The sequence below is a fragment of the Lepidochelys kempii genome, chromosome 20, assembly GCF_965140265.1.
Source record: "Lepidochelys kempii isolate rLepKem1 chromosome 20, rLepKem1.hap2, whole genome shotgun sequence".
Lineage (NCBI taxonomy): Eukaryota > Metazoa > Chordata > Testudines > Cheloniidae > Lepidochelys > Lepidochelys kempii.
Genome location: NC_133275.1, coordinates 8,189,404 through 8,216,414, shown reverse-complemented (window position 1 = coordinate 8,216,414; position 27,011 = coordinate 8,189,404). Strand labels below are relative to the sequence as shown.

The 27,011-nt window shown below is 50.0% G+C and overlaps 1 protein-coding gene across 10 annotated transcripts in view; it reads right to left on the bottom strand.

Annotated features, from left to right (window-relative positions):
- Positions 1–27,011, bottom strand: part of WIZ (WIZ zinc finger) — a 158,330-nt gene that overhangs the window by 67,773 nt on the left and 63,546 nt on the right. Inside the window, exon 2 of one of the 10 annotated variants that reach the window (XM_073319248.1) lies at positions 5,886–5,979. The exons of 8 other annotated variants lie outside the window; for them this stretch is intronic. In XM_073319248.1, coding sequence (XP_073175349.1) covers positions 5,886–5,900 — 15 coding nt within the window. In that variant the 5' untranslated portion in view covers positions 5,901–5,979. Of the gene's footprint in view, positions 1–5,885; positions 5,980–27,011 lie in introns of those variants that run through there. One more of the 10 variants, XM_073319243.1, reaches the window with a different exon arrangement.

Below are 27,011 nucleotides of genomic sequence, written 5' to 3'. Positions count from 1 at the left end.
GCTGGGCCATTACTAATGAGAGATCCGTTAATATTTAGCCTTAAGACAAGTTACGGAGAGAGAGGAAATGGGAAGCTGCCAACACTGACAGAGGCACGATGGGCTCTCAGGGAACGTGGCACTGCAGGGGATGTAGGCTCAGACCTCGGAGAGCTACTTTAGACATTTAATAGGGTGCAGCCCCCTTCCTCCTCTTCCATGGAAGAGAACAGTTTGGATCTTTCCAATCCTGACCTTCTCATGGGTGTTGCCTCTGTGCTTTTTAGCGTCTGGGGTTTGCTTTCCTCTGTTAGGAGGACAGCAAATTCCAAGGCAGTGACCTCGTAATTTTCAAGGATCTTGCATTTGTTTCATGAAGCGCCAGTTACATTTACTGTGCGATAAAAATGACTGAATAATAGGATACCCCAAGCAAATGCAGAGTCCAGAATGTTGTCGTAGCTATGAAGGGAAGTGAGGAGCACAGACACCGTGGTAATTCAAAGAAAAGAACTTTTACTTAAAGACTCAGGCTGAGATTTAAAATCATGGAGTGGACGTGTAAGCCCCATTAATCCAGAGTCCCAAATCCTCTAGTCCACTTTGAAAATCTCAGCCTTAAACATTCTGCCTGTGATTCAAAAATATCTCCCAGAGTGAGTGCTGAATTCGGATCTCATTTACACCAGTCTACAACCAGAGTGACTCCAGTGAAGTCTCTGGGCTTACTCTGGATTTACACTGTTTGGTGATCATGTCTGGCCTGAAAATGCAGCACCAAAGGACAATGTTCCTAGGATCCAGAGAGAATGTTTCAGACACTTTTCTTTTAAAGGGGAATGGTAAGAGAGCCCGGTAACAAACGGCAGGATCATATTAAATGGGCAGTGTTCAGGAAGCTGAGTCACACCAGACTGGAATGCCAAGGGGGAGGGGACAGAAGCTGCGATCTTTAAAATCTCATGCTCCAAAAAATGGCAGATTTTAAAGACTTCCAAAATATACGGTGCATAGATGGCATTTGGGAGACAGGCATGTAGCTATCTGTGGAGTGGCAGAGAGCACAGATATGGAGAGGAGGACAATGGCAGAGGTGGTTCCCAAGTGTTCTTTTGTTCTCGGTAGCTCCAGCATGGCTCCTATTTTTAGAAACTGTCTCCTTTAGAGGAAAACATGCAGTGATTTATCTTCCTCTGGATGAGCACGTAGCTGCACTCCCTGCAAACCCTGGTATCTTGGAAACAGTAAGAGACAAGGGAGTTTAATGTCTTGGACTTGGTGGGTTCAATTTTACTCTCTATGGTAATCCAAGGACAACTTCTCCTCTAAGTCGCAAGAGTAGGGACTGTATATTTTTCCAGGAGAGAATGAATGCAGACTTTACATGCTGCTCTCAACAGCAGCATCAGCTGCTCTCAAGTTTATGCTCTTTCCATGAATTACAGAACATTCAAGAGGTAAAATGCCACCATTACCCAGACACAGGCCTTCACTACTCTGCCATATTGCACTAGGGAAATTCAGTCCAACAGTCTGGGACATTAAGACATTTTCAAAAGCGAAAACACCACAAGAGCGCATAGCGAAGAGGCGGCCAAAACATGCAGCCAAACAAAAAAATAAGGTTTACATTATGGGGTTTTTCATAGGAGGCACCACACGCTAGAGCAAGTGGTAAGAGTCCTTCTCTACACGATAGACTTAATTCTAGATCATGGGTGGGCAAACTACGGCCCATGGGCTGGATCTGGCCTGTCAGGGCTTTGGATCCGGCCCACGGGATTGCCAGTCCTGTGGCACAGCAGGGCTAAGCCAGGCTCCCTGCCTGCCCTGGCCCTGCTCCCGGAAGCGGCCAGCACCACGTACCTGTGGCCCCTGCGGGGAGGTGAGGGCAGAAGGGTCTGTGTGCTGCCCTCGCCTGCAGGCACCACCCCCCTGCACCTCCCATTGGCTGGGAATGGGGAACCGCGGCCAATGGGAGCTTCAGGGGAGGTACCTGCAGGCGAGGGCAGCATGTGGAGCCCTCTGCTGTCCCGTCCCCTCCAGGACATGGTGGTGGCCACTTCTGGGAGCGGAGTGGCGTGGGGCCAGGGCAGGCAGAGAGTCTGCCTTAATCCTGCTGTGTGCCGCTGTCACCCCAGAGCCGCGCAAGGGAAGCGATGCCAGGCCAGAACCGGCACCGCAAACCCCATCTGCACCCCATACCTCCACTCCCTGCCCTGAGCCCCCTAACCCTCTGCCACACCCCTCCGGCACCCCAACCCCCTACCCTGAGCCCCCTCCCACACCCCACAGTCCCTCCCGCACCCCAACTCCCTGCCCCAGCCCTACATTTATGGCCCTGCATGCAATTTCCCCACCCAGATGAAAAAGTTTGCCTACCTCTGCTCTAGATAAACTCTTTGCTGAGGGCTATTTACATGCCATGTTTTAAAGTTCAAGTAATTGTGAAATACCAACTTTTCAAGAACACCACTAAAAAAAAAATAATAATCTGTGGCTCATTTAGAACAACTAATGCAACTTGAACCATGGTAAAGAGGTGAATTGCATATTGAAGGGGCATCCATTGCCCATCAAGAGCGTGAAGATTTTGCTTAGTCACTAATCTATTATCAAAAGGAATACCCTTGCTCACATGGGATAGCAGATGTGGAATAATTCAGACATGCTTTGTGTAGGTGATAAAGCTTGTAAAGCACAGAACCATCTTTCATTGCACCCACTGAACTCCCAAGGAAAACCGCTAATAGAGACTCATAATAAATAGCCCCCAGTCTGGACTGGGAAGTGACGTACAACTCTATAGATGTGGATGGGATATACCATCCACAGCAACAGAACTCCTCTGTAATATCTGAATGCAGAGAAACGTTCTGCGTTTTTCAAACGTTCAAAATAACACCAGCTTCATCATAAATGAAGGTCCCAAGAAGGACTATGCTAATTTCAGAGGCATCTCTAGAGAGAGCTACAGGGAGCATGGCCTAGAATAGAGGTTCCCAAATTGTGGGGGGCAAAGAGGAACGTTGGGGGGGAGGGCACAGCAGGGCCCAGGTCAGCCTCCATGGGAGGGGAGAGTACCACTTAGCCCCTCCCAGCCCTCATCCGCGTCCCTGGCTCCCGTCCCCAGCCTCGGTGTGGCTCTGCTCTTGCCCCACCCCTAGTCTTGGCCACAGCTCCATTCCCTGCTCGGGACTGAGGCTGGAGGCAGGGCTGGAAGCGGAGCTGTACCTGGACCCAGACCCAGTAGCTGCCCCCCACTGCAGCCTGGTTGCGGCTCCGCTTCCACTCCTGGCCCCAGCCATGGCCCTGCTCCTGGGCTCAGACCCACCCCCAGCTGCGTCCTTTCACCTCTCTGTAATTCAGTTTCCCCATCTATAAACTGGGGATAATGATACTGTCCTCCTTTGTAAAGCACTTTGATACCAGCTGATGGAAGATGCTATACAGGGAATGGGGATTATTATTAATAAAATGTTTCAGACAGATTTCTGGACAAAAAAGCATGGTGCCCACAAATAGTAAATCAACATGAAGACTGTTAGAGTGGGCTTTTCAAAGGCATTTAGCATTGGCCTGACTCCCACATCAAAGTTAATCTTAGTGTTACTTAATGAGAGCAGAATTAGGCCGAAGCGGAAGGCTTTGAAAATCCCACTCTTAATATGTGATTTGTACAATGCAGCAATGACTAAGGGAGGCAACATGCACGCAGGAATTGGTTAGGATGATCTAAGGCAGTATAACTAGGAGGAATGGGATAAAATACAGAGATGGAAAATTTAAGCTGGATGTTAGGAAAATATTTCCTTAGTTGCAGAGATCTATTCAGTTGCGCAAAGGTCTCTTCAAGGGATACAGTGAAAGACCCATTTTTTGAGACATTCAAAATTAGACAGGGCAAAGTCCTGGAGAATACTTCGTAGCATTCACTAGCCAAGGACAGACAAATAGGACTTTTCCATCTCTAGCATCTATGGTCTTATAGACACCATATACTCAGGTAGTGTGGTGGTGGAAAATGCACTCCTGTCAAGGAGTTTGTTGCTGTCTCACAGCTATAGAAAAATGTCCCGTGACCAAACAATCACCTCAACAAAGTCTTTATTGACCTGAGCAATGCCTTGGATTATGCTCAGGTGTCTCAGTCTTCAGAGGCTTCTGAGATAAATTTTGGCACAGGCAAGACAAACACATTTCTGCATCTCCACAGTAGCATTGTTAGAGAAGTCTGTACAGACAGACAATGTCCAGCCATGGCATTAAGCAATGGGTGACAGTCATTGCCTGATCTTCATAGTAACAGAAGATGAAGCAAATCATGGTTTAGCTCTATAATACTAAATTCCACTTGAGCAGTTTCTTTGAATCTATGGTATTTCATGTAAGAGCACAGGGACTGGAAGAGCCACTGCTCTACTGGTGACCTTGCACGAGCAGGTAACGACATTATCACTGTCTTGTCCCTAGCTTGGAAAGCAGGGATTCTACAGTCCGCTATTCTAAGGCAATGCTTCTAAGGCAGAGTAACCATCAGTGCCAAAAATATAATAGATTAACCCAAACAGCAGGGTCTGTGCTAAGCAAAGGGTAATGTGCTGACTGAGACAACCTTGGCAGTGTCTGCTTGGACCATGAGGAACATATCAACTACTGAGCTGGCCTTTTACATGGCTGCTTGTGGAAGTAACATAGCGTTTGCCCGTGCACATTAAAGATTGCTGCCCTACTGTACGGTGTACAGATACTAACCTCTTTACCAATGCAGCAATAAAGCAGCTCCCATACCAGATATGCTCGGCAGCTTTTGGTTACAAGAAAACCAAGATAAAATCATACTCTCTCCTGGGTATTTATTTGGCCCCTGCACCTTAGTATCTGGGCACCTCACAAACTTTAATGTATTTGCCCTTGTAAACCTATGTGATACAGAGCACTGCCATTATCCCCACTGTACAGAAGGGGGACCTGAAGGGCAGAGAGGCTAAGAGACATCCCAGATCATACAGGGAGACTGTGAAAGAGCAGGGACTTGAACCTAGGTCCCCCAAGTTCTAGGCTGCTTTTCAGTGGGGCTGAGCACTTCCACTGAGAACAAGTAGAATCAGCATATCTGGAAAAAATTCAGATGGTAGGTCCCCTCCCAGCTTGGTATCGCCTGCAAACTTTATGTGTCCTTTCTCTGCCACTGTCTAAATCATTGATGAAGATATTGAACAGAACCGATCCCTGTGGGACCAGTCAATATACCCATCCAGCTTGACTGAATCATTGATAACTACTCTCTGGGAATGGTTTTCCAACCAGTTATGCACCCAGCTCATAGTAGCTTCATCTAGGTTGTAGTTCCCCAAGTTGTTTATGAGAAGACAGTTCAAAAGCCTTACTAGAGTCAAGATATATCACATCATCTACTGCTTCCCCCCATCCACAAGGCTTGTTACTCTGTCAAAGAAAGCTATTAGGTTAGTTTGACATGATTTGTTCTTGACAAGTCCACGCTGAGTGTTACTTATCACCTTATTATCTTCTAGGTGTTTGCAAATTCATTGCTTAATTATTTGCTCCATTGTCTTCTTGGGTACTGAAGTTAAGCTGACTGGTCTGTAATTCCCCTGGTTGTCCTTATTTCTCTTTTTATAGATGTGCACTACATTTGCCCTTTTCCAGTCCTCTGGAATTTCTCCCATCATCCATGACTTTTCAAAGATAATGGCTAATGGCTCAGATATCTCCTCTGTCAGCTCTTTGAGTAGTCAAGGATGTATTTCATCAGGTCCTGGTGACTTAAAAATTTCTTACACAAATTAGATGTCTTCAACTTGTTCTTTCCCTATTTTAACCTCTGATCCTACCCCAGCTTCACTGGCATTGACTATGTTAGATGTCCAATCGCTACTCACCTTTTTGGTGAACATTTTTTTCTTTGAGCTTGATGTGGATGTAAAGTGCAGATCATCATGGCCAGACCAAAATTGTGCGATACCTTCTGGCCACCTGCAGGTGAAAGAGGAGGTGTTTTGCAGCTGTGGCTATTCAGGGCAGAGCTGAAGGGAGCTCCCAAGGGTGTAAATTGTTAAATCCATTTAGATACAGATGCCCCTAAAAGTGGGAGTTGTTATGCAGGAAGGGTGCTCCCCCTGACTTCACCTTCACCTTATTTGGGTTTTGCTTCACTGAGATGACAATTCTAGGCACCGTGCAAGCAGGAAATGGAGTCATTTATGTTTGGCATTCAGGTTTTGCAGAACTGGGTGCTGTCTGCATACTGCTGGGGCACCAGCCTGCACCGCCTCACTAGCTCTCCCAAAGGCACTGTATGAATACTGAATAGGAGGATAGTAGTTTGGGTTTTGTGCAAGAGGAACGTCCTGAGCCATTTCAGGACATTTCCATCAACCTCTGCTGGAGAGGGTCAGAGCAGGACAGGAGAGCTGGGTGATCAACAACATGAAATGTTGCAGAGATGTTAGGCAGCAAGAGCATGGACATGCTTTCCCTTTAGCCTGGAGATGACCTCATATTTCTCCTTGCCACGGCAGACACACAGATTGAGCAATACATTCAGCAGGTGCGGGGAGATGGTGGAGTGTATGCTCAGGAGACTGAAAGCTAGATGGATGTGTCTGCTGAGCAGGAACGACTGTTCAGCCACTAACGTATCTGTCGGCTGCACTTTGCATAACATATGTTAAAGCAAGTGAACAGTAGAGCGCTAAGACAGCCAGACTGACAGCAACCCACGAATAGCCAGACAGACAAGCAGTTCCACCGGAGTTTGTCAGTATGATGCACAAATAAGGAATGATCTGTCCACACACTAGAGAATTAGATCCTGATCAAGTGAAATGAATATAACTTCTGTTTTAAAACCAGCCTCTCTTAATCATAGAATATCAGGGTTGGAAGGGACCTTAGGAGGTCATTGGTTCAAAGCAGGACCAATCCCCAACTAAATCATCCCAGCCCAGGGCTTTGTCAAGCCTGACCTTAAAAACTTCTAAGGAAGGAGATTCCACCACCTCCCTAGGTAACACATTCCAGTGCTTCACCACCCTCCTAGTGAAAAAGTTCTTCCTAATATCCAACCTAAACCTCCCCAACTGCAACTTGAAACCATTACTCCTTGTTCTGTCATCTGCTATCACTGAGAACAGTCTAGATCCCTCCTCTTTGGAACCCCCTTTCAGGTAGTTGAAAGCAGCTATCAAATCCCCCCACATTCTTCTCTTCCGCAGGCTAAACAATCCCAGTTCCCTCAGCCTCTCCTCATAAGTCATGTGTTCCAATCCCATATTCATTTTTGTTGCCCTCCACTGGAGGTTTTCCAATTTTTTCACATCCTTCTTGTAGTGTGGGGCCCAAAACTGAGCACAGTACTCCAGATGAGGCCTCACCAATGTCGAATAGAGGGGAACGATCACGTCCCTCGATCTGCTGCCAATGCCCCTACTTATACATCCCAAAACACCATTTGCCTTCTTAGCAACAAGGGCACACTGTTGACTCACATCGAGCTTCTTGTCTACTGTAACCCCTAGGTCCTTTTCTGCAGAACTGCTGCCTAGCCACTCGGTCCCTAGTCTGTAGTGGTGCATGGGATTCTTCCGTTCTAAGTACAGGGCTCTGCATTTGTCCTTGTTGAACCTCATCAGATTTCTTTAGGCCCAATCCTCCAATTTGTCTAGGTCCCTCTGTATCCTATCCCTACCGTCCACCGTATCTACTTTTCCTCCCAGTTTAGTGTCATCTGCAAACTTCCTGAGGGTGCAATTCATGCCATCCTCCAGATCATTAATGAAGATATTTAACAAAACCGGCCCCAGGACCGACTCTTGGGGCACTCCACTTGATACTGGCTGCCAACTAGACATGGAGCCATTGATCACTACCCGTTGAGCCCGACAATCTAGCCAGCTTTCTATCCACCTCATAGTCCATTCATCCAGCCCATACTACTTTAACTTGCTGGCAAGAATACTGTGGGAGACAGTGTCAAAAGTTTTGCTAAAGTCAAGGAACAACACGTCCACTGCTTTTCCCTCATCCACAAAGCCAATTATCTCGTCATAGAAGGCAATTAGATTAGTCAGGCATGACTTGCCCTTGGTGAATCCATGCTGACTGTTCCTGATCACTTTCCTCTCCTTTAAGTGCTTCAGAATTGATTCCTTGAGGACCTGCTTCATGATTTTTCCAGGGACTGAGGGGAAGCTGACTGGCCTGTAGTTCCCAGGATCCTCCTTCTTCCCTTTTTTAAAGATGGGCACTATATTAGCCTTTTTCCAGTCATCCAGGACCTCCCCCGATCGCCATGAGTTTTCGAAGATAATGGCCAACGGCTCTGCAATCACATTCGCCAACTCCTTTAGCACTCTCGGATGCAGTGCATCCGGCCCCATGGACTTGTGCTTGTCCAGCTTTTCTAAATAGTCCCAAACCACTTCTTTCTCCACAGAGGGCTGGTCACCTCCTCCCCATGCTGTACTGCCCAGTGCAGTAGTCTGGGAGTGGACCTTGTTCATGAAGACAGAGGCAAAAAAAGCATTGAGTACATTAGCTTTTTCCACATCCTCTGTCACTAGGTTGCCTCCCTCATTCAGTAAGGGGCCCACACGTTCCTTGACTTTCTTCTTGATGCTAACATACCTGAAGAAACCCTTCTTGTTACTCTTAACATCCCTTGCTAGCTGCAACTCCAAGTGTGATAACAGGCTAACAGACGGAGTTTGCCTGGGATCTGTCTGAGAGGAGGTACGCTAAGTGTTGCACGAGTGGGGCGGCGTTGGTGAGTATCTGAGTGTCTGTTGCAGGGACAGTTTGACCATGTGCTTGATTGTTTGAAAAGTGTGAATTGGGAGTGCTTTGTTCCAGGTGAGCCTTGAGTGGGCCTGACTGTTATAAAAAGCCAGTCAACTGCAAACCAGCTGAGCGGCGAACAGCAGAGCGGCGAACAGCGGGAGTTCGCCTGGTGAGAGCCCACTGAGGCTTACATCTTGCAGGCTTCTCTGAGTAGTTACTACAACTTCTGAGGAAGCTCATAGAAGGAAGGTAATATGGATGGTGAGCGTTCAGCTGTTGTGACCTGCACAGGATGTGCCATGTTTGTCTTTCTTCCACAGGACAGAAGCGACTTTGTACAAAGTGCAAGCTCGTCTCCATATTGGAAGAGAAGGTTCAAGGTCTGGAGAAACAAGTATTGACCCTGCGTTGCATAAGAGAAACTGAAGATTTCCTGGACAGACGTCAGGATATGCTTCTACAGGCACAACTTTCTGAAGATTCAGAGCAGGCTGCGCAGCAGGGACAGAAGGATGGTGAGGAAATTTGGCAGCATGTGACCTCCAGAAGAAGAAAGGGAAGTGTCAACGTACCAGCAATGCAGATACAGGTAAGCAACCATTTTCTTGTTCTCTCCACAGGTACTAATGCGGAGAGTGGACTAGATGATACATCTGAGGGAAGGGAACAGAAGGAGACTCTGCTGATTGGAAGGCATGAGATGCACTGTCCTAGGGTTGGGGATTCCACGACCACCGCTCCCAAGAGAAGGAGGCGGGTGGTGGTGGTCAGGAACTCTCTCCTCAGGGGGACTGAGTCATCTATCTGCCGCCCCGACCGGGAAAACCGAGAAGTCTGCTGCTTGCCAGGAGCTAGGATTCACGATGTGATGGAGAGAATGCCGAGATTCATCAAGCCCTCCGATCACTACCACTTCCTGCTCCTCCACGTGTGCACCAATGATACTGCCAAGAATGACCTTGAGCGGATCACTGCAGACTATGTGGGAAGAAGGATAAAGAAGACAATAAAATTAGACAATTCCATTTATTGGCCCAGAAAAGAAGTTTCTGAAGAAATGGATTACTGTGGGATCAGAGCTATATTCTGGATGAGGTTATGTCCACAGCGAGTGAGTTCATGGAGGTGTGAACTGCTATTGTACTGATGTTGAAAGGCAGTATTGCTGTTGTGCAAAGCACTCAAAGAATAAACTTTGTGTGGCAAATTGCCAGTACGATTGTGATGGGTCCCACGCTTCCTCTTCTTGGGGGGGAGAGGGAATAGCACTGGGGCTACTCTCTTACGAGTGCCTCTCATTTGCACACATTTTCCTTCCCATATTCTTGCAGAGAAGTAAGATGCCTGAGAAAAGGTTAGGAAGAAGTGAGGGCTTTGGTCTTCTAGCCAGCCATGGCACTTCTCCAGACTCTCCTCTACTTCAATTCCTCCAAACTGCACTCTGCTCCAACTCCTCCTGGTCTGATTGAAGCAGGGGTTTTTTATCATGCGACTGGCTTCAGGTGCTCTAATTAGTCTATAGCAAACTTTCTTCCCTCTACAGGGAATAAGGCTCCCTTCTAGTACTCTCCTGCTGCCCTCTGGCCATGCTGTATCACATATCCCCCCTCCCTGCTCAACAACATGGGGCTGGGCTACTTGGGACGAGAGGCAGTGCTGTCATGATAGGCGATCAGCGTTGCCGTGTTGGCTTCTGGCCCTATGCTGTACCCAGAAATGGAAGGGCTGCAGGGACAGGAACCACCTAGTCACTCTTGAGTTCTTCTCCTTGTTTCTGTGCATTCACTGGAGTGGGGCGTGGTCTGTCACAAGGGTAAACCGCTGCCCCAGTAGGTAGTAGTGGAGAGTCTCCATAGCCCATTTTACCGCCAGACATTCCTTTTCAATGATGGCGTCCTTTTGTTCCCTGGGGAGGAGTTTCCGGCCAAGGTATAAGATCAGGTGTTCCTCCTCCCCTACCATCTGTGAAAGGACGGCTCCTAGCCCTACCTCCGAGGCATCTGTTTGTAGGATGAATTCCTTCTCGAAGTCTGGGGCTATGAGTACTGGATGGCAGCAAAGGGCTGTCCTTAAATCTGCAAATGCTCCTTCTGCTGCATCAGTCCACTTTACTATCTTGGGGCCCCGAGCCTTTATCAAATCCGTCAATGGCCCTGCTCTTGTGGCGAAATGAGGGATGAATCTCAGATAGTATCCTATGATCCCTAAAAATGCTCTGACCTGCTTTTTGTGGACTGGTCGAGGCCAACCTTGTATTGCCTCCACTTTGTTCCATTGGGGTTTCACCAAACCTCTCCCTACTACATACCCGAGGTATCTGGCCTCAGCTAGCCCCATCATGCACTTGAGAGGGTTGGCAGTGAGGCCGGCCTTCCAAAGGGCGTCTAGCACCGCTTCTACTTTTTCGAGGTGCGTTTCCCAGTCAGGGCTATGGATGACTATGTTGTCTAGACAGGCGGCAGCATACTTGACATGGGGTCACAGCAATTTGTCCATAAGTCATTGGAATGTTGCAGGGGCCCCATGGAGTCTGAAAGGGAGGACAGTGTATTGGAACAGGCCATCGGGTGTAGAGAAGGCAGTCTTTTCCTTGGCATTCTCGGCCAGGGGAATTTGCCAATATCCTTTGGTCAGGTCCAGAGTGGTTAGCTATCGGGCCTTGCCTAACTGATCAAGTAGCTCGTCAATTCGTGGTATCGGATAGGCATTGAATTGGGATACTTCATTCAACTTCCAGAAGTCATTGCAAAACCTCAGGGTGCAGTCAGGCTTGGGGACTAGGAGGATAGGGCTGGACCACTGGCTGTGGGATTCTTTAATAACCCTGAGTTCCAGCATCTTCTTCACTTCTGTCCTAATTTCTTCCCTTTTAGCTTCCAGTATTTGGTACCGGTCTTATCGTCACCCTTACTCCGGGACTGGTGACAATATGATGTTGGACCAGTGTCGTACGGCCCGGCTGTGTACAGAATGTGTCCTGGTTCCTTTGGATCATATCAATGACCTCTGTTCGTTGTTCTGGAGTTAACTCAGGAGATATCTTCACCTGCCTCTGTGGGTCATCTGTCAGGGGTGGAGCTCCCCGAATGACCAGGCATATCTCTCAGTCACACCAGGGCTTCAGTAAATTGATGTGGTAGATTTGCTTTGGCCTTCGGTGGTCTGGTTATCTGACCTTATAGTCCACCTCCCCAATGGCTTCCACTATCTCATATGGTCCATGCCAGCTGGCCAGGATTTTGCTTTCTGCTGTCGGCACTAGCACCATCATCCGTTCCCCAAGCTGAAATCTCTGTACTTTCACCCGACGGTTGTAAGATGTCCGCTGGGCCTCTTGTACTTTTTCCAAATGTTCTCGTACTAGGGGTTACTTGAGTTATTCGCTCTCTCAACTGTCACATGCTCAATGACATTCTTTCCTGGGTTGGGTTGTTCTTCCCAATTTTCCTGGGCAATATTTAATATTCCACGAGGGTGGTGTCCGTATAGTAGTTCAAAGGGAGAGAAACCTGTGGATGCCTGCGGGACTTCCCGTATGGCAAACATTAGATACGGTAGAAGGGTATCCCAGTCTTTTCCATCCTGTGCTACCACCTTCCGGATCATACTTTTAAAGGTACGGTTAAACCGCTCGACCAGTCCATCTGTTTGTGGATGGTAGACTGAGGTCCTTATGGCCTGGATGCAGAGTAGGGTACGTAAGTCTTTCATTAATTTTGACATGAAAGGGGTTCCTTGGTCTGTCAGGATCTTCTTAGGGATGCCCACTCTTGCAAAAACCTGGAGTAGTTCTTTTGCTATTGCCTTGGATGTGGGGTTTCTTAAAGGAATGGCTTCTGGATACCACGTGGCATAGTCAAGGATGACTAGTATGTTTCGGTGGCCCCATGCTGATCTTTCCAGTGGGCCCACTATGTCCATGGCTATCCTCTCGAAAGGGACTTCAATAATAGGCAAAGGTACTAATGGGGCCCGCAAGTGAGGTCGGGGGCTATGCAACTGGCATTCAGGGCAAGAGGCACAATAGCGCTGGACCTCTGCACATATTCCTGGCCAATAAAACCTTCTTAGGACTTTATCCAGTGTCTTGACTACTCCTAGATGTCCCCCAAATAGATGACTGTGAGCTAACTCTAGTACTGCCCTTGTGTGTTTCCGTGGGACTAAGAGTTGCTCTACTTCTTCCCCTCGTATTTGCTCTATCCTGTACAACAGATCATGTCTGAGCACATAATATGGCCTTGGACCTTTGGTCTTTCCTTCCACAGGTACGCCATTTACTTCCACTACCTCCTCCCTCACATTCGCATATAGTGAGCGGGTCATTGGCTTGGTCCTGCCCGAAATTCTCCCGTGTGGTACCAATCTGACCTAATTCCAGGGGGCCTGTTTCTACTCCGCCCCCTGGATTGCCCCTACTTGGGCTAGGAACCGCCTCTGAGTCCTCACTGGCCTGAATTATCTCCTGGCCTCCTGAACGGGTTCACCTACCAACAAGGGAGGTTTTCTGGTTCTCTGCTAGAATCCTGGTCCCTAATCTTTTATCTGCTCTCCTTTCCCGCCTAGACTTTCAGGGTTTTCCGGGGGATGAGAAGAACTCTGGGGCAAATTCGGCAAATGCTGGGGTGAGGCTATCTGTAGGTGCCTCCATCTCAGCCTGGGGGTTGCTACCCTCCCCTGGCTCTACTGGGGGGAGTAAACTCTCAAACCTGGGGAAGTCCCTACCAATTAAGACAGGGTAGGGGAGCCTGGGGACCACCCCTGCAGTCACCCTGGTAGTATTCCCCTGGATCTCAATCTGTACTGGGATTGTGGGGCAGAAATTTACGGTGCCATGAACTGTGTTTTTGGCCTGGGGAAGTTGGTCTTGCCCCACCAACTTCCCCATGACCAGCGTGACAGCACTCCTGGAATCTACTAATGCTATGGTCTCAATACCATTCATTTTTACTGATCTTATATACCCATGCGAGGTCATTGCGACCCCTACCAGGCCAATTAGGCCACATTGCTCCCTGTGATCCCCCAGATTACATTGCATAGGCTCTTCTCTGTTGGGGCATTGGGCTGCTATATGCCCCAATTCCCCACACACATAACATTTCCCCCTTATTCTGGTTGCCACCGTCTGCCTGGGGCTATTTGGCCGGCCCTCACATCCCTCTCTTCCCAAACCCCCAGATCCCTTCTTGGCCTCGGGCCATTCCTCGGTGTCTTTCCACCCAGTTACGGTTCTCCTGGAGTTCTCGATAGTCCGGGGCCTTGGGTTTGGGACTGGCTTCCTGGTTTGCCGTGTCTCACCCCCTTGGGTCTGGAACAGTTCGCGGGCTGCCAGCTGTCCTTCCACGAGGGCAACCAACTCATCATAGGTGGAGGGGTCATTCTGGCCAACCCAAGCCCGGAGGCCTGGTGGTAGCCCCCTCATATACTGGTCCAGTACCAGGAGTTCCGTCATCTTCTCAGAGCTGAGGGCCTCAGGACGCAGCCATTTCCCGGTCAGGTGGATCAGGTCAAACAATTGCGATCGGGGTGTCTTGTCCTCTGTATACTGCCACTCATGGAACCTCTGGGCTCGCAATGCCATCTTTACTCTGGATCTGGCCAAGATCTCTGCCTTCAGCTGGGGGTAATCTGCTGCAGTCGCCGCGGCCATATCGTAGTAGACCTTCTGGGCCTCCCCCACACAGGAACGGGGCGAGGATGCCTAGCCTCCCGCAGGGCTGCTCTTTCAAAAGCCAGGAAGTATGCCTCCACATCATCCTCCCATGTCATTTTCTGTAGGTAGTGGCTGGCCCATATGGTCTGGGTCCAGTTGCAGTTCAGCTCCATAAGGGCCTTCATCTGGTTCACCAGCTCTTGCAGCAGGGCTCAGTCCTGGGCAGCCTGACTCATCAACAGACGATTAGTCTCCTGCTGCATCCGAGTCGCCTCCTTTTGGGCGATTGCTTGGACCCGGGTAGCCTCGTGCTGTGTGGCGGTGGCCTGTATTAGGGCCTTGACCACGTCGTCCATCTTAGGGATGGGAAGGTTTTGGCTAACCCTGGTTTAAGTCCCCAGCGTGTAGATCCCACACCTGACACCATGTGTGGCAAATTGCCGGTACGATTATGATGGGTGCCGCGCTTCCTCTTCTGGGGGTTCAGGGCGCAGTTTCCTGCCCTTGAACTAGAGTATCTACTGTCCTACTAGTAACCCAGAGAAGGATAGTGGAGAGGAAGGGACCCGGGCCCGCCCTCTACTCTGGGTCCCAGCCCAGGGGCCCTAGGGATCGTGGTAAACCACTTGAACTAGTGCTCCTTCCCCTGGGCTACTTCCCTCTCTTGCTCTTCAGTTTGTGGGGCTTCCTGCCTTCCCTCTCTGCACAAGCTGGGTGTCTCTTTACCTAGGGTCTTGGTCGTCTAGCCAGCCATGGCACTTCTCCAAACTCTCTTCTACTTCAACTCCTTCAAACTGCTCTCTACTCCAACTCCAAACCACTCTGCTCCAACTCCTCCTGGTCTGATTGAAGCAGAGGTTTTTTATCATGTGACTGACTTCAGGTGCTCTAATTAGTCTATAGCAAACTTTCTTCCCTCTACAGGGAATAAGGCTCCCTTCTAGTACTCTCCTGCTGCCCTCTGGCCATGCTGTATCACATTGGTTACACACAAACAAGCTGCACTAAGTTTGAACATACAAACCAGAGAAGGGCACTGGGGCTATTCTCTTGCGAGTGCCTCTCATTTGCACACATTTTCCTTCCCACATTCTTGCAGAGAAGTAAGATACCAGAGAAAAGGTTAGGAAGAAGTGAGGGCCTAGTAGGACAGTCCCATAACTGCTGTTGCCCTGAATTATTGCACTATCTGCCAGTATCAGGGCATGAAGGATGCAGGTGCAGGGTCAAAGAAGCAGACATTTTCATATTCCTTTAAATAATTCCTACTGGATCTGTCTGTTCTCCCTGCACATCTCCCTCTCATTCTTAACGCATTCCTGCATCAGTGCCTTAGCCTATCTTTTCATAGCGACTCTCATTTGCGTTTCTACAACTGGCACATCTACTCAGAGTCCCTATTTGGGTCTCTGTGCATTTCCAGGAATAGATCCTCTCTCCTCTTCCCTCTCCCTGGACCTCACTATGCAAGGTTCCACCTCTGCAGATATAGGTCCACCTACCTCCCTGCTGGCTCTGGGTCACCTGTTCTGCAGGAGTGGACGCTACAACGTAAAGCAAATGGTAGAGTTAATAACAGACTCCCAGCCACTCTTTGCAATACCAAAAATGCCAGGAAAACAGAGATTCCAAGTCAGGTTTGCATTCCAGTGCCTACTTGGAAGCCCCTCTCTCCTTGAACTACAAAGGCTAAGGACACATTAGAAGTCAGATACAACACTAAAAAGGTGGGGTAGAGGTTACACCATGATATGGGAATCAAGATCCACCCTTCTGGAACATTACTCAGTGAAGAGCTGCATGCCTGCTGTAGAGAGCCCCTCCTCCACCTCCAAACTGGCTCAGCTGCTACCTCTGCAGCCATGCCAAAGGTGCTAGGTCTGCCCAAGAAATCTTGACATCCCAGCAATGTACCAGGCACCACCTGCTTTGCTCCTCTTTGCTCTGGTTTATGTAGTTCTCAGAGTCTGTTTAGCACCTCCTCTAATGACCAACGTTCCCTCTAATTTTTGACAGGCCGTGTGCACAAAAAATTTCTTCTGTGCAAATTGTGCTTCTGGGCAAATTTGTGTGTGCACGGCGTTTCGCTGTGTGCACGGGGTTTAGGATCTGTGTGCGCGCGCATGTGCGCAGCTTAGAGGGAACGGTGCTAATGACTAAGCTGCAAGGTGCTCCTGTGCCAGGCTGGGTGGCGTCCCTAGGATTCGGATGTGCACTCTGTAAACAGGTACATTTCCTGGCTGAGTAGGACGAACTGCTGCCATCCTGGGCCTCATTATACTGGACCTGCAGCCTCTATCTTCTCATGGCACTGCTTTTGGCAATGCCCCAGTTGCTCTGCTACCCCAGTCGTACGCTAGGGCATGCATGTGACAGTCATACAGCCACGATCTCTCCTCTCCCCAGATGGAGACCTGAATCCACAAGGCAGCCTCAGGCCAACGGGAAGCACACTTGCAGGATGGTCTCCTCGGAGCCAGGCCAGCCACAGTCTCAGGTGCAAGAGCCTTTCAGTGCTGACACCGGCACGGTGCCGTCCAGTGACCGGAGACCATGGGAGCAACACGTTTATAGAATAAAACCATTTTTCAGAATGGTATAATTTCAGGCAGAGTGTTATTAAATGGCTAGAGCAGGGGTCAGGATTCCCCTTTCTGCCCTGTTCTACTTTCTGCCTTTCCATTTGCACATCTATTACAGGGGCATAGTTCCCACCTCCCAAGAGTGCTGGGAGGCTAATTATGTGCAAAATGCATTGGGGTCTTTGCATGAATGGCACCAGGAGTGTGTATTTGCATTACCATAGAGTCTAGGAGCTCCAGTCACGGACCAGGGGTCTCAAAACACCAGCAGCCTAACTGTTGTCAAGTTTGTTATAAAGCATCATTATTTGCCTCAGCTTTATAAAGGCTTTGATCTGTCCTATGACCTCGCTGTTATGGCCACTGGACCATTCAGAATATTCCTTGTGACATGAATGAGTCATTCCACTAAATTATTTTACAACAAGCATTGTCTCACCAAACCTTCGACCCACTTCAGCTTCCAGATTGTTACTTAGAGGAAAGCTTGGTTACAGAAGAGTCAAGCTCACACCCATCTCACAACTGTTTACATTAGCATGATCTCATATTTCAACCACTCTCAGCCATCTCGCCTCCCAGGAAACTGGTTCGTGGGTCACTTTGCTTAATCTACAAGCCATTACTAAGATGCCAACATGCCACAGGTATTGAGCTTGGCTCCTCTGCATCCAGGGACCAGCAATATATCAGACCAGCAATATAACCTTGACTTTTACAAGCCACCACAGCACACAAATAAAAAACATTGAGAGTTTCCCCTCCCAAAGCCTGCTGCATGCCATGCCTGGCTCGTAGGCTTTCTGCAGCAGGTTGGAAGGGTAGCAAGACAGTAGACTCCTCACTGCTAGCTCTGGAGCCTGGGTAACTAGTTCCATTTGGCCTGTGGAACATCACCTCCTCCTGCACTCGGGCTGGGTGAGTGCTTGGAGACAGTTTCTGGAGCAGTATGTCAAGGCAGAGGGAGAGGGAATTAAATAAAAGGTCCTTCTCACTGTTCATAGCTCCCAGATGTCCCTCATATTTAAGATATTTCTCAGATCTAAGCTCAGAAGCATGTCTAAAGAGCTTCACCAGGGGAAGCTGCCAAAGCAAGAGCTGAAGATTTATGAAGTTGACCCTCGTGTGCTGGCAGTCAAAGTCTTTAAGGTGCTGGCAGATGTGAAGCAGGCTCAGTGTGACATCAGAGCAAAGGCTGGTGAGTTCTCTCAGTCAGCAGCGCTTGTTTCATCAGTCCCTCTCTTCTAGCTCCAGCAGCTGTCCTGGATACCTCCCTCTCCATCAGACAGAAGCTAGGGCCGCCTCCCTCCCCAGCAATCGCTTTGGGAAGGCAGGAGATTAGCTGTTGCTGTCTTCAGCTCCACAATAGCTTTATAAATGGTTTAAAATCTGGTTTTTGATGGCAATCCTGATGGACCAGGGATCATCTCTCAGTGTCTGTACAGCACCCAGCACCAGGGGGCCCCAGTCCCTCCACGGCAGGGATTCTCTTTCTGGGTCCGTACAGCACCATGGGGTCCCAATGGGGTAGCCAACCCTCCAGGATTAGCCTGGAGTCTCCCAGAATCGACACGGATTTCCCAGTGACTACTGAAAGCATTCTGGGATTTTAATAATGTCATTTTCTCAAAATATCCTATGTCATGTTGTGGGAAAAAAAAAATCTCCCAAAATACCTTTAGTCAGAATTGGCAACTCTAGGTCCCAATGAGGACTTTGGGCTCTACTCTGATCTGTTTAAATCAGGGGTGGGCAAACTTTGTGGCCCAAGGACCACATCAGGGAATAGAAATTGTATGGTGGACCATGAATGCTCACAAAATTGGGGTTGGGGTGTCGGCTCTTGGGTGGGACTGGGGATGAGGAGTTTGGGGTATGGAGGGTGCTCTGGGCTGGGACCGAGGGGTTCGGAGGGTGGGAGTGGAATCAGGGCTGGGGCAGGGGTGCGGGTTCTGGCTGGGAGTGCGGGCTCTGGGGTGGGGGTGGGGCTGGGGATGAGAGGTTTGGGGTGCAGGAGGGTGCTCCGGGGTGGTATCGAGGGGTTTGGAGAGGGGGGATCAGGGCTGGGTCAGGGGTGTGGGGAGAGGCTCAGGGGTGCAGGCTCTAAGCGGTGCTTACCTCAAGCAGCTCCCAGAAGCAGTGGCATGTCCTTTCTCCAGCTCCTATGTGGAGGTACGGCCAGGCGGCTCTGCACCCTGCCCCATCCGCAGGCACTGCCCCTGCAGCTCCCATTGGAGCATTGGAGAGGGCCACTGGAGCGCGTAGGAAGTGAAGTAGGGCCTTGCTGTGGCTTCCAGGAGCTGCATGCAGCCCCTGACCCAGTGCCTTGGCTGGAGCGGGGCTGAGCGGCGTGGTGCAGCCCCCGACCCAGCGCCCCGGCCGGAGCGGGGCTGAGTGGTGTGGTGCGGCTTCCGGGCTAGCTTAAAATAGCTTGCGGACCGTAGTTTGCCCACTCCTGGTTTAAATATTGTATGAAAGCATCAAACAAATTGATAAAGGACAATAACAAAGGCACTATTAAAAAACCAGGGTAATGGAGCCTAAGTCCTACAGCGCTGTGAAACTCTGTTTCCTTGCTGAACCTCAGCTGGCAGGGATTGAGAAGCACATCCCATGGGCTCTTTGCCCTGCTTTTTATTCCAGTTTGTACCGATCAAAGGGGAAAAACTCTGAATGAAAGTCATCTTCCAGTGGGGTTCTTCTGGGGGAAATAAATTGCTCTTTTGTGTCTGTACAGCACAGTGTGCAAAAGGGTAACAGTCTATGACTGGGGCTCCCAGATCCTATTGCAGTAGAAAAACACACCTTTCCCCAGGAGCACACACTAAGGTCTCACTGGGTTTAATCAAGCCTGGTGGTAACCCTTGACTTAACTGTTCAGCACTTAGGAAGTCTGAGTTCAGTAGCCAGACTGGGCTCTTGCAAATGGCTTGATACAATCAGATAGTAGCTTGCCCTGTTCTCTGCTTCCCCTAGAAAGGCTGTGGGCTGGAGTCCTGTGATTTCTCCCCATACAGCACACAGTATTATTGCTCAGCCAGCTATACACACAGCCCATGGCGAGAGGAACCCTTCTCAGTGCAATCCCCAAGTTACTATTCCTCTCCTCAACTGCCATCCTGGAACAGACCATCAGCCTGGTGCCTACCCCCTGCCTTGCCAGGGGAGACCATCAGTTCAGTATCCCACTTTCTACTATACTGTAAATGATGCGTGTGCCCATCTAACCCTATATTTCACTTCAGCAACCCAGCTGCTGTGGGATCCTGCCTCTGACAGAGGCCTGAGCCATTCACATATTCCACATTTGTTCTCCTTTGACACCTCTGAGCAGTTACAGAGGTAGAGACCTCTCATGAAGTGGTTTTGGCAACAGATGGCAGGAAGAGATGGAGAATATCTACGCTGAAAGAAGAGAGGAGGTGGTGTTGGATGTGCTAACTTGGCAGCAAAATAAGCACTTACTTGTCCAAGCACCCGGAGGACTCCAGTGTTTGAATATAAATTTTATTGTTAATCAGTGTTTGTGTAACTCAGACTCACAATGGGTGGATCTGTCCCCCTCTTGTGTCCACACTTCATACTGGGGTTAATGAGTCTGCTACTGCCTCTGGGGCTAACAGAGCTGAACCTTTAGCTCATGCAGCAAGGACTCCTACTTTTCAGCCATGAGGTGCAAGGTTCAAATTCTTGCAGACAATGAGCGCGGGGGAAGTGGTTTTAGTGGCTCATGATCATTTAGCTACCACTTATACTACTCCCAGCATTCACAGCTTCTCCCAAGCACATAGATTTCTATGCAGGTTAGCAGTACTGGCTGGTCTAGACTGATCATTGTCTTCTATCACACATCTGGGGGAATACTCAGTTATAACCATCTAGGTAGCAGAGTAGTGTTAATACCCAGCAGACTCCAACAGCAGCCACAGCAAAAAGACAATTACCTTTTCCATAACTGATGTGTTGCTCAAATGTGTTGCTCATATCCATTCAACTTAGGTGTGTGCGCTCGCCACAGGCACCGGTGCCGGAAGTTTTTCCCTCAGCAGTATCCGTAGGGGACCGGCTCTGGTGCCCCCTGGAATGGCGCGCACATGCTGCGGTATATAGGGCGCCACCGGTTCCCCCCACTCTCAGTTCCTTCTTGCCGGAAACTCCGACAGTGGGGAAGGAGGGCAGGTTGTGGAATGGACATGAGCAACACATCTCGAAGAACACTAGTTACAGAAAAGATAACGGTCTTTTCTTCTTTGAGAGATTGCTCATGTCCATTCAACTTAGGTGACTCCCAGGCAGTACCCTTCGGAGGTGGGTAGGAGTTCATGGACGTGTAGATTGCAACACAGCTCTGTCAAACCCAGCGTCGTCCCTGGCTTGCTGAGTAATGGCATAGTGGTCCGTGAACATGTGCAACGAGGACCACGTCACAGTTCAACAGGTGTCCTGGATCAGGAAGTGTGCAAGGAAGGCTGCCGAAGATGCCTGCACTCTAGTCAAGTGGGCTCTGATGATTGGTAGTGGAGGGACTCCTGCCAACACGTAACAGGTCCTAATACAAGAAATGATCCAGTTAGAAATCCTTTGCGTGGACATTGGGAAGCCCTTCATCCTATCAGCTGTAGAGATGAAAAGCTGAGTCGACTTACGGAAAGGTTTTGTCTGATCTAGGTAGAAAGCCAGAGCCCTTCTTATGTCCAAAGCGTGAAGGCGCCTCTCTTCACTAGTCTCATGGGGCTTAGGGCAGAAGACCAGAAGGACGATGTCCGGGTTCATGTGGAAAGCAGACACCACCTTGGGAAGGAAGGCAGGGTGGGGCCAGAGCTCGACTTTGTCCTTATAGAAGACTGTGTATGGCGGTTGAGGTCAGGGCTCACAGCTCGGAGACTTGCCAATGTCACTGCCACCAGGAAAGCTACCTTCCACGATAGGTGCGATAGGGAGCACGAGGCCAAAGGCTCAAAGGGTGGGCCCATGAGCCTGGACAGAACCAAGTTGAGATCCCACTGAGGGGCCAGGGACCGGACAAAAGAGTGTCTCGAGGCCTCTAAGGAACCTGACAGTCATGTCATGAGAGAACATCATCTGCCCCTGGATTGGCAGATGAAAGGGCGAAATGGCCACCAGATGCACCCTGATAGAGGAGTGCACCGGGCCCTGGTTCCTTAAATGAAGCAGGTAGTCCAAGATCGACTGCACTGAAGAACGCAAAGGAGATGCCCCGTTTGGCTGCCAGTGGGAGAACCTCGTCCACTTTGCCAGGTAGGTCTGCCAAGTCGAGAGTTTTCTACTCACAAGGAGGACCTTCTGGACCCTTCCGAACAGGCCCATTCATCTGGGTTCAGCCATGCAACATCCACACCATGAGGTGGAAGGACACAAGGTTGGGGTACAAGAGTCGGCCGTGATCCTGTGACAGCAGGTCTGGTCAGTTCTGCAGGGGCCAGGGAGGGATTGCTGACAAGCTTGATAGCATCCCAAACCAGTGCTGGTGAGGCCACACCAGGGCGATCATGATAAGAGACAAGGCGCAGGTTCATTTTCACTAGGACCTTGCTGATGAGCAGAACTGGAGGGAACGCATACATACAACGCCCATGGCAGGAGGAAGGCGTGGGAATGGGAGCCCTTGCCCAGATCCTGTCTGGAGCAAAACCTGTGGCACCTCCTGTTCTGCCTGGTGGCGAACCAATCCACTTGGGGAGTTCCCCACCTCTGGAGGATCATGCCAGCTACCTCTGGGTGGAGCATCCATTCGTGGTGAGAGGAGAAGTCCCTGATTAGGTGATCTGCTAGCGTGTTCCTGGCACCCAGAAAGTGACACGCTTCTAGATGGATTCCATGGTTGATACAGAAGTCCCAAAGATGGAGTGCCTCTTGGCAAAGGGCCAAGGATCCTTGGCCCTCTGTTCATGTAGAACATCGAGACAGGTGAGGTAGGAAGACTGCTCATGCTCTGCACACTGCCATGAGCTCTTTGATGTTTATGTGTGGCGTCGATTCCTCTGGGGACCACATACCTTGCATCTGGAGGGCGCCGAGGTGCGCCCGCCAGCCACAGTCTGATGCGTCTGAAACCAACTCGACTGAGTGAGGAGTGCTGATGAAGGGAACTCCTTCCGGGACTTTCCCGGGGTTGGTCCACCATAGCAGCGAGGTAAGCACAGTCACAGGAATGGGGACGACCTTCTCCAGGTGGTCCCTGGACTGGGGGTAGACCATCGCCAGCCATTGCTGCAGGGGTCACATCCAGAGCCTGGCGTGGCGCACCACATATGTACACGCTGCCATGTGACCTAGTCGGCACAGGCACTTCGTGGAGACTTCCGCGATGAGGTCCGTCAGTACCCTGAATCCCTCCAGTGGCAGGAACGCCCTGGCACAGGTCGAGTCGAGCTCCACTGAAATGAACGCAATCCTCTGTACCAATCCTCAGAACCAACATGGATTTTTTGTTATTCACCAACAGGCCAAGGCGACAGCAGGTGGCTAACATCGCAACATCCCTTTGGACCTGGGACCTGGCTCTGCCCCTGACTAGCCAGTCGTCGAGGTATGGGTAGATCTGTACACCCCGAAGTCTGAGGTAGGCAGCCACCACCGACATGCACTTGGTAAATGCCCACGGTGCTGTCGCTAGGCCAAACGGGAGGACTGCAAACTGATAGTGGTTGGGACCTACCGTAAACCAGAGGAAGCATCTGTGACCCTTAAAGATGGCGATGTGAAAGTACACATCTTTCAGATCGAGGGCAGCTTACCAGTCTCCCGGATCCAGGGAGGGGATGATGGAGACCAGGGAGACCATGCGGAACTTCAGCTTTGCTAGGAAGCGGTTCAGGTCTTGCAGGTCCAGGATAGGTCAGACTGCCCTTGGCCTTTGGGATTAAAAAGTAGCGGGAATAGAACCCTTTGTTCCTGAACTCTGGAGGAACGATCTCCACCGCACCTAGCTGCAGTGACCCCTCTACCTCCTGCGTGAGGAGACTCTCATGAGAAGGGTCCCTGGAGAGGGACCTGGGGGGTGGATGGGGAGGAGGGGTAGAAAGAAACTAAAGGGTAACCCTGCACCACCATACTGAGAACCCATTGGTCCGATGTTATAGATGCTCACGCAGGGAGGAAAGGAGAAAGGCAGTTGGCAAAAATAAGGGAGGGAGGATCCTAGAAACAGTTTGGTATGTCACTTTCGGGCATACCCTCAAAATGAGCGCTTGCCCACCTGCTTATTGCAGGTCAAGCTTGACTGAGAGGCCTCTTGTAGCCTCTGGATTTCTTATGGGGAAGCTCCTGGCGAGGGTGGCTGGAGGGCACCGCCTGCAGGGCCTCCAGTATGGACAGCACCGGGAGCTGACGGAGGTCTCTGCCACTATCCAGGGTAGCCTATGGGGAGTGGGTTGGGCTACGTTGCTCCCTTGGAGCTTGGGCCTAAGATCCTGACGTGGGGGAAGAGTTGCCCAGATGGGACTTTGATCACACCCAGTCTTATCCTTTCCCTTGTGCGAGGTTGGAGACCATCCTTGTCCCGTCTTCTTGGTCGGAGCCACAGATGGGGACTGGTGCCGGCTAGTGGATGTTTCCAGTGGGGCACTGTGCACCGAGATCACGGTACTCGGCGCCAAGTACCGTGTACTGCTCCAGCACCGGGATGAGGGCCAACTCCATAAGGAGCGCTCTTAAATGAATATCGCGCCTCCTTCTTAGTTCTTGGCTTTAAGGACTTGCAAATTTTGCACTTCTCACTAATATGTCCTTCGCCCAAGCAACACAGACAACTGCTATGTGGATCACTAATGGGCATGGGCCTCTTTCAGCAATCACAGGGCTTAAAGCCTGGGGATTGGGGCATGCCCCGACCCAAGGTAAGTTCCCATTCGGGACCTATGAAGTCTCTAACTATAGCTAAGGGATTTATAAACACTAATAGAAAACTATAATACACAGTATAATAAAAAGGATAACTAGTTTGTGCGAACAAGCAGCTTCAGCATTAACTGAAGAAGCAATAGTTCCAGCACCGTCACAAGAAGGAACTGAGGGTGGGGGGAACTGGCGGCGCCCTATATACCCGCGGCATGCGCGCGCCACTCCAGGAGGCGCCGAAGCTGGTCCCCTATGGATACTGCTGAGACAAAAACTTCCAGCACTGGTGCCTGTGGCGAGCACACACACCTAAGTTGAATGGACATAAGCAATCACTCGAAGAAGAACAGTCCCATACTATTTGGTTCCCTGAAGAGCAGATGTAGGCCATCCCCATTCATCTAATGGGACCCGCCCCTCAATTCATACAGCAAGCCATGTTGCTGCTCCATTTCGGCTCCACCAGGACTGGAGGATTTTACTTCTCATTCAACACAGCCCTTGGAGGTTTGGCATCTTATAGCCCACTCAAGGGGTGTCTTTCTAAAGCATCTCTTTCCTTCCATTGCCAGCAACTCAGGTAACGTGACAGAATATCCCTTATAAATGGGCCCTGCTGAAATCCTGAGGTGCCTAAGCACGAGTTTGTGTCTTCCCACAGGGATTCTGTTGTGTTTTTCCTCACTGGAGAGTGATGTCCATCTTCCTCAACGCTTTATTCTTGAGAAACTGCCCAAGTTTTACGGAGATTCTGGCCAGAGACCTCCTACACGACCGTGTTAGGGGTAGAGCTGGAGTTTTAGCATGCTGCCTGTAGTAGAGCAAAATCCTAAGAAAACACTGTGCCTGCTGGCTCCCTCACATGGACTACGGTTTGGCTGTCCCAGTTAGCAGAGATCAGGAAGCCCTGTTTACAACGGGAAGACAGACACGTAGGAAGCGTGACACATCTCTGGATACTAGCTGAACTCCCCGGTAATGTTTCTGGTCACTGAAATCTGCCATGATTTCATAGAATTTGAACATCTGGATGAAAGATTCTACTGAGGCTAAATGGAATGCAGTCCGCTTCAGGACACTGAAACTTACTGCTACAGATGTGTGCGTATCACATACAGCAGGGGTGCCCACAGGAGGCTCTTCAGAAGTTAATATGCAGCGCCTTGTATAGGCACCAATTCCGGGGCCGGAGCTACAGGCACCAACTTTCCAATGTGCCGGGGGGGGGTGCTCACTGCTCAACCCCTGGCTCTGTCACAGGCCCTGCCCCCACTCCCCCCCCACTCCCCTAAGCCTGCCATGCCCTTGCTCCCCCCTCCCCCCAAAGAACCTCCTGCAAGTCACGAAACAGCTGATCGGGAGGTGCGGGAGGGAGGAGGCAGCACTGATCGGTGGGGCTGCAGGTGGCTGGGAGGTGCTGGGAGCAGGGTTGGGGGAGATAATGGGGGGGGAGGGGGAGGGGGAGGAGGGGGGCTGCTGACGTGTTACTGTGGCTCTTTGGCAATGTACATTGGTAAATTCTGGCTCCTTCTCAGGCTTAGGTTGGCCACCACTGACATACAGTAAAGAACACCATAGCCTCCTATGTTAGAGACAGACACAGGTACAATAGCACGAGAACCGATGATTCTCAGCATCACAGAGTGCCTTTTGGCAGCCAGAGCCAAAGAAGTGGAGGAGCAGGCAGAGGGAGGGGAATAAATAAAACCAGAGCTTTCTCTCTGTGAGCCACACCTAGCACCAGAACCTTCCTGGCAGGAGGAGGTATTGTGTTGTATGGATTTGCTACAACCTCAAAGGCCAGGCTGTAGAGGATGCTGTCCTTTAGTGGTGTATAAACCTTGTCATAAACATAAAGGGAAGGGTAAACACCTTTAAAATCCCTCCTGGCCAGAGGAAAAGCCCTTTCACCTGTAAAGGGTTAAGAAGCTAGGATAACCTCACTGGCACCTGACCACAATGACCAATGAGGAGACAAGATACTTTCAAAGCTGGAGGGGGGAGAAACAAAGGGTCTGGGTCTGTATGTATGATGCTTTTACTGGGGACAGAACAGGAATGGAGTCTTAGAACTTAGTAAGTAATCTAGGTAGATATGTGTTAGATTATGATTTCTTTAAATGGCTGAG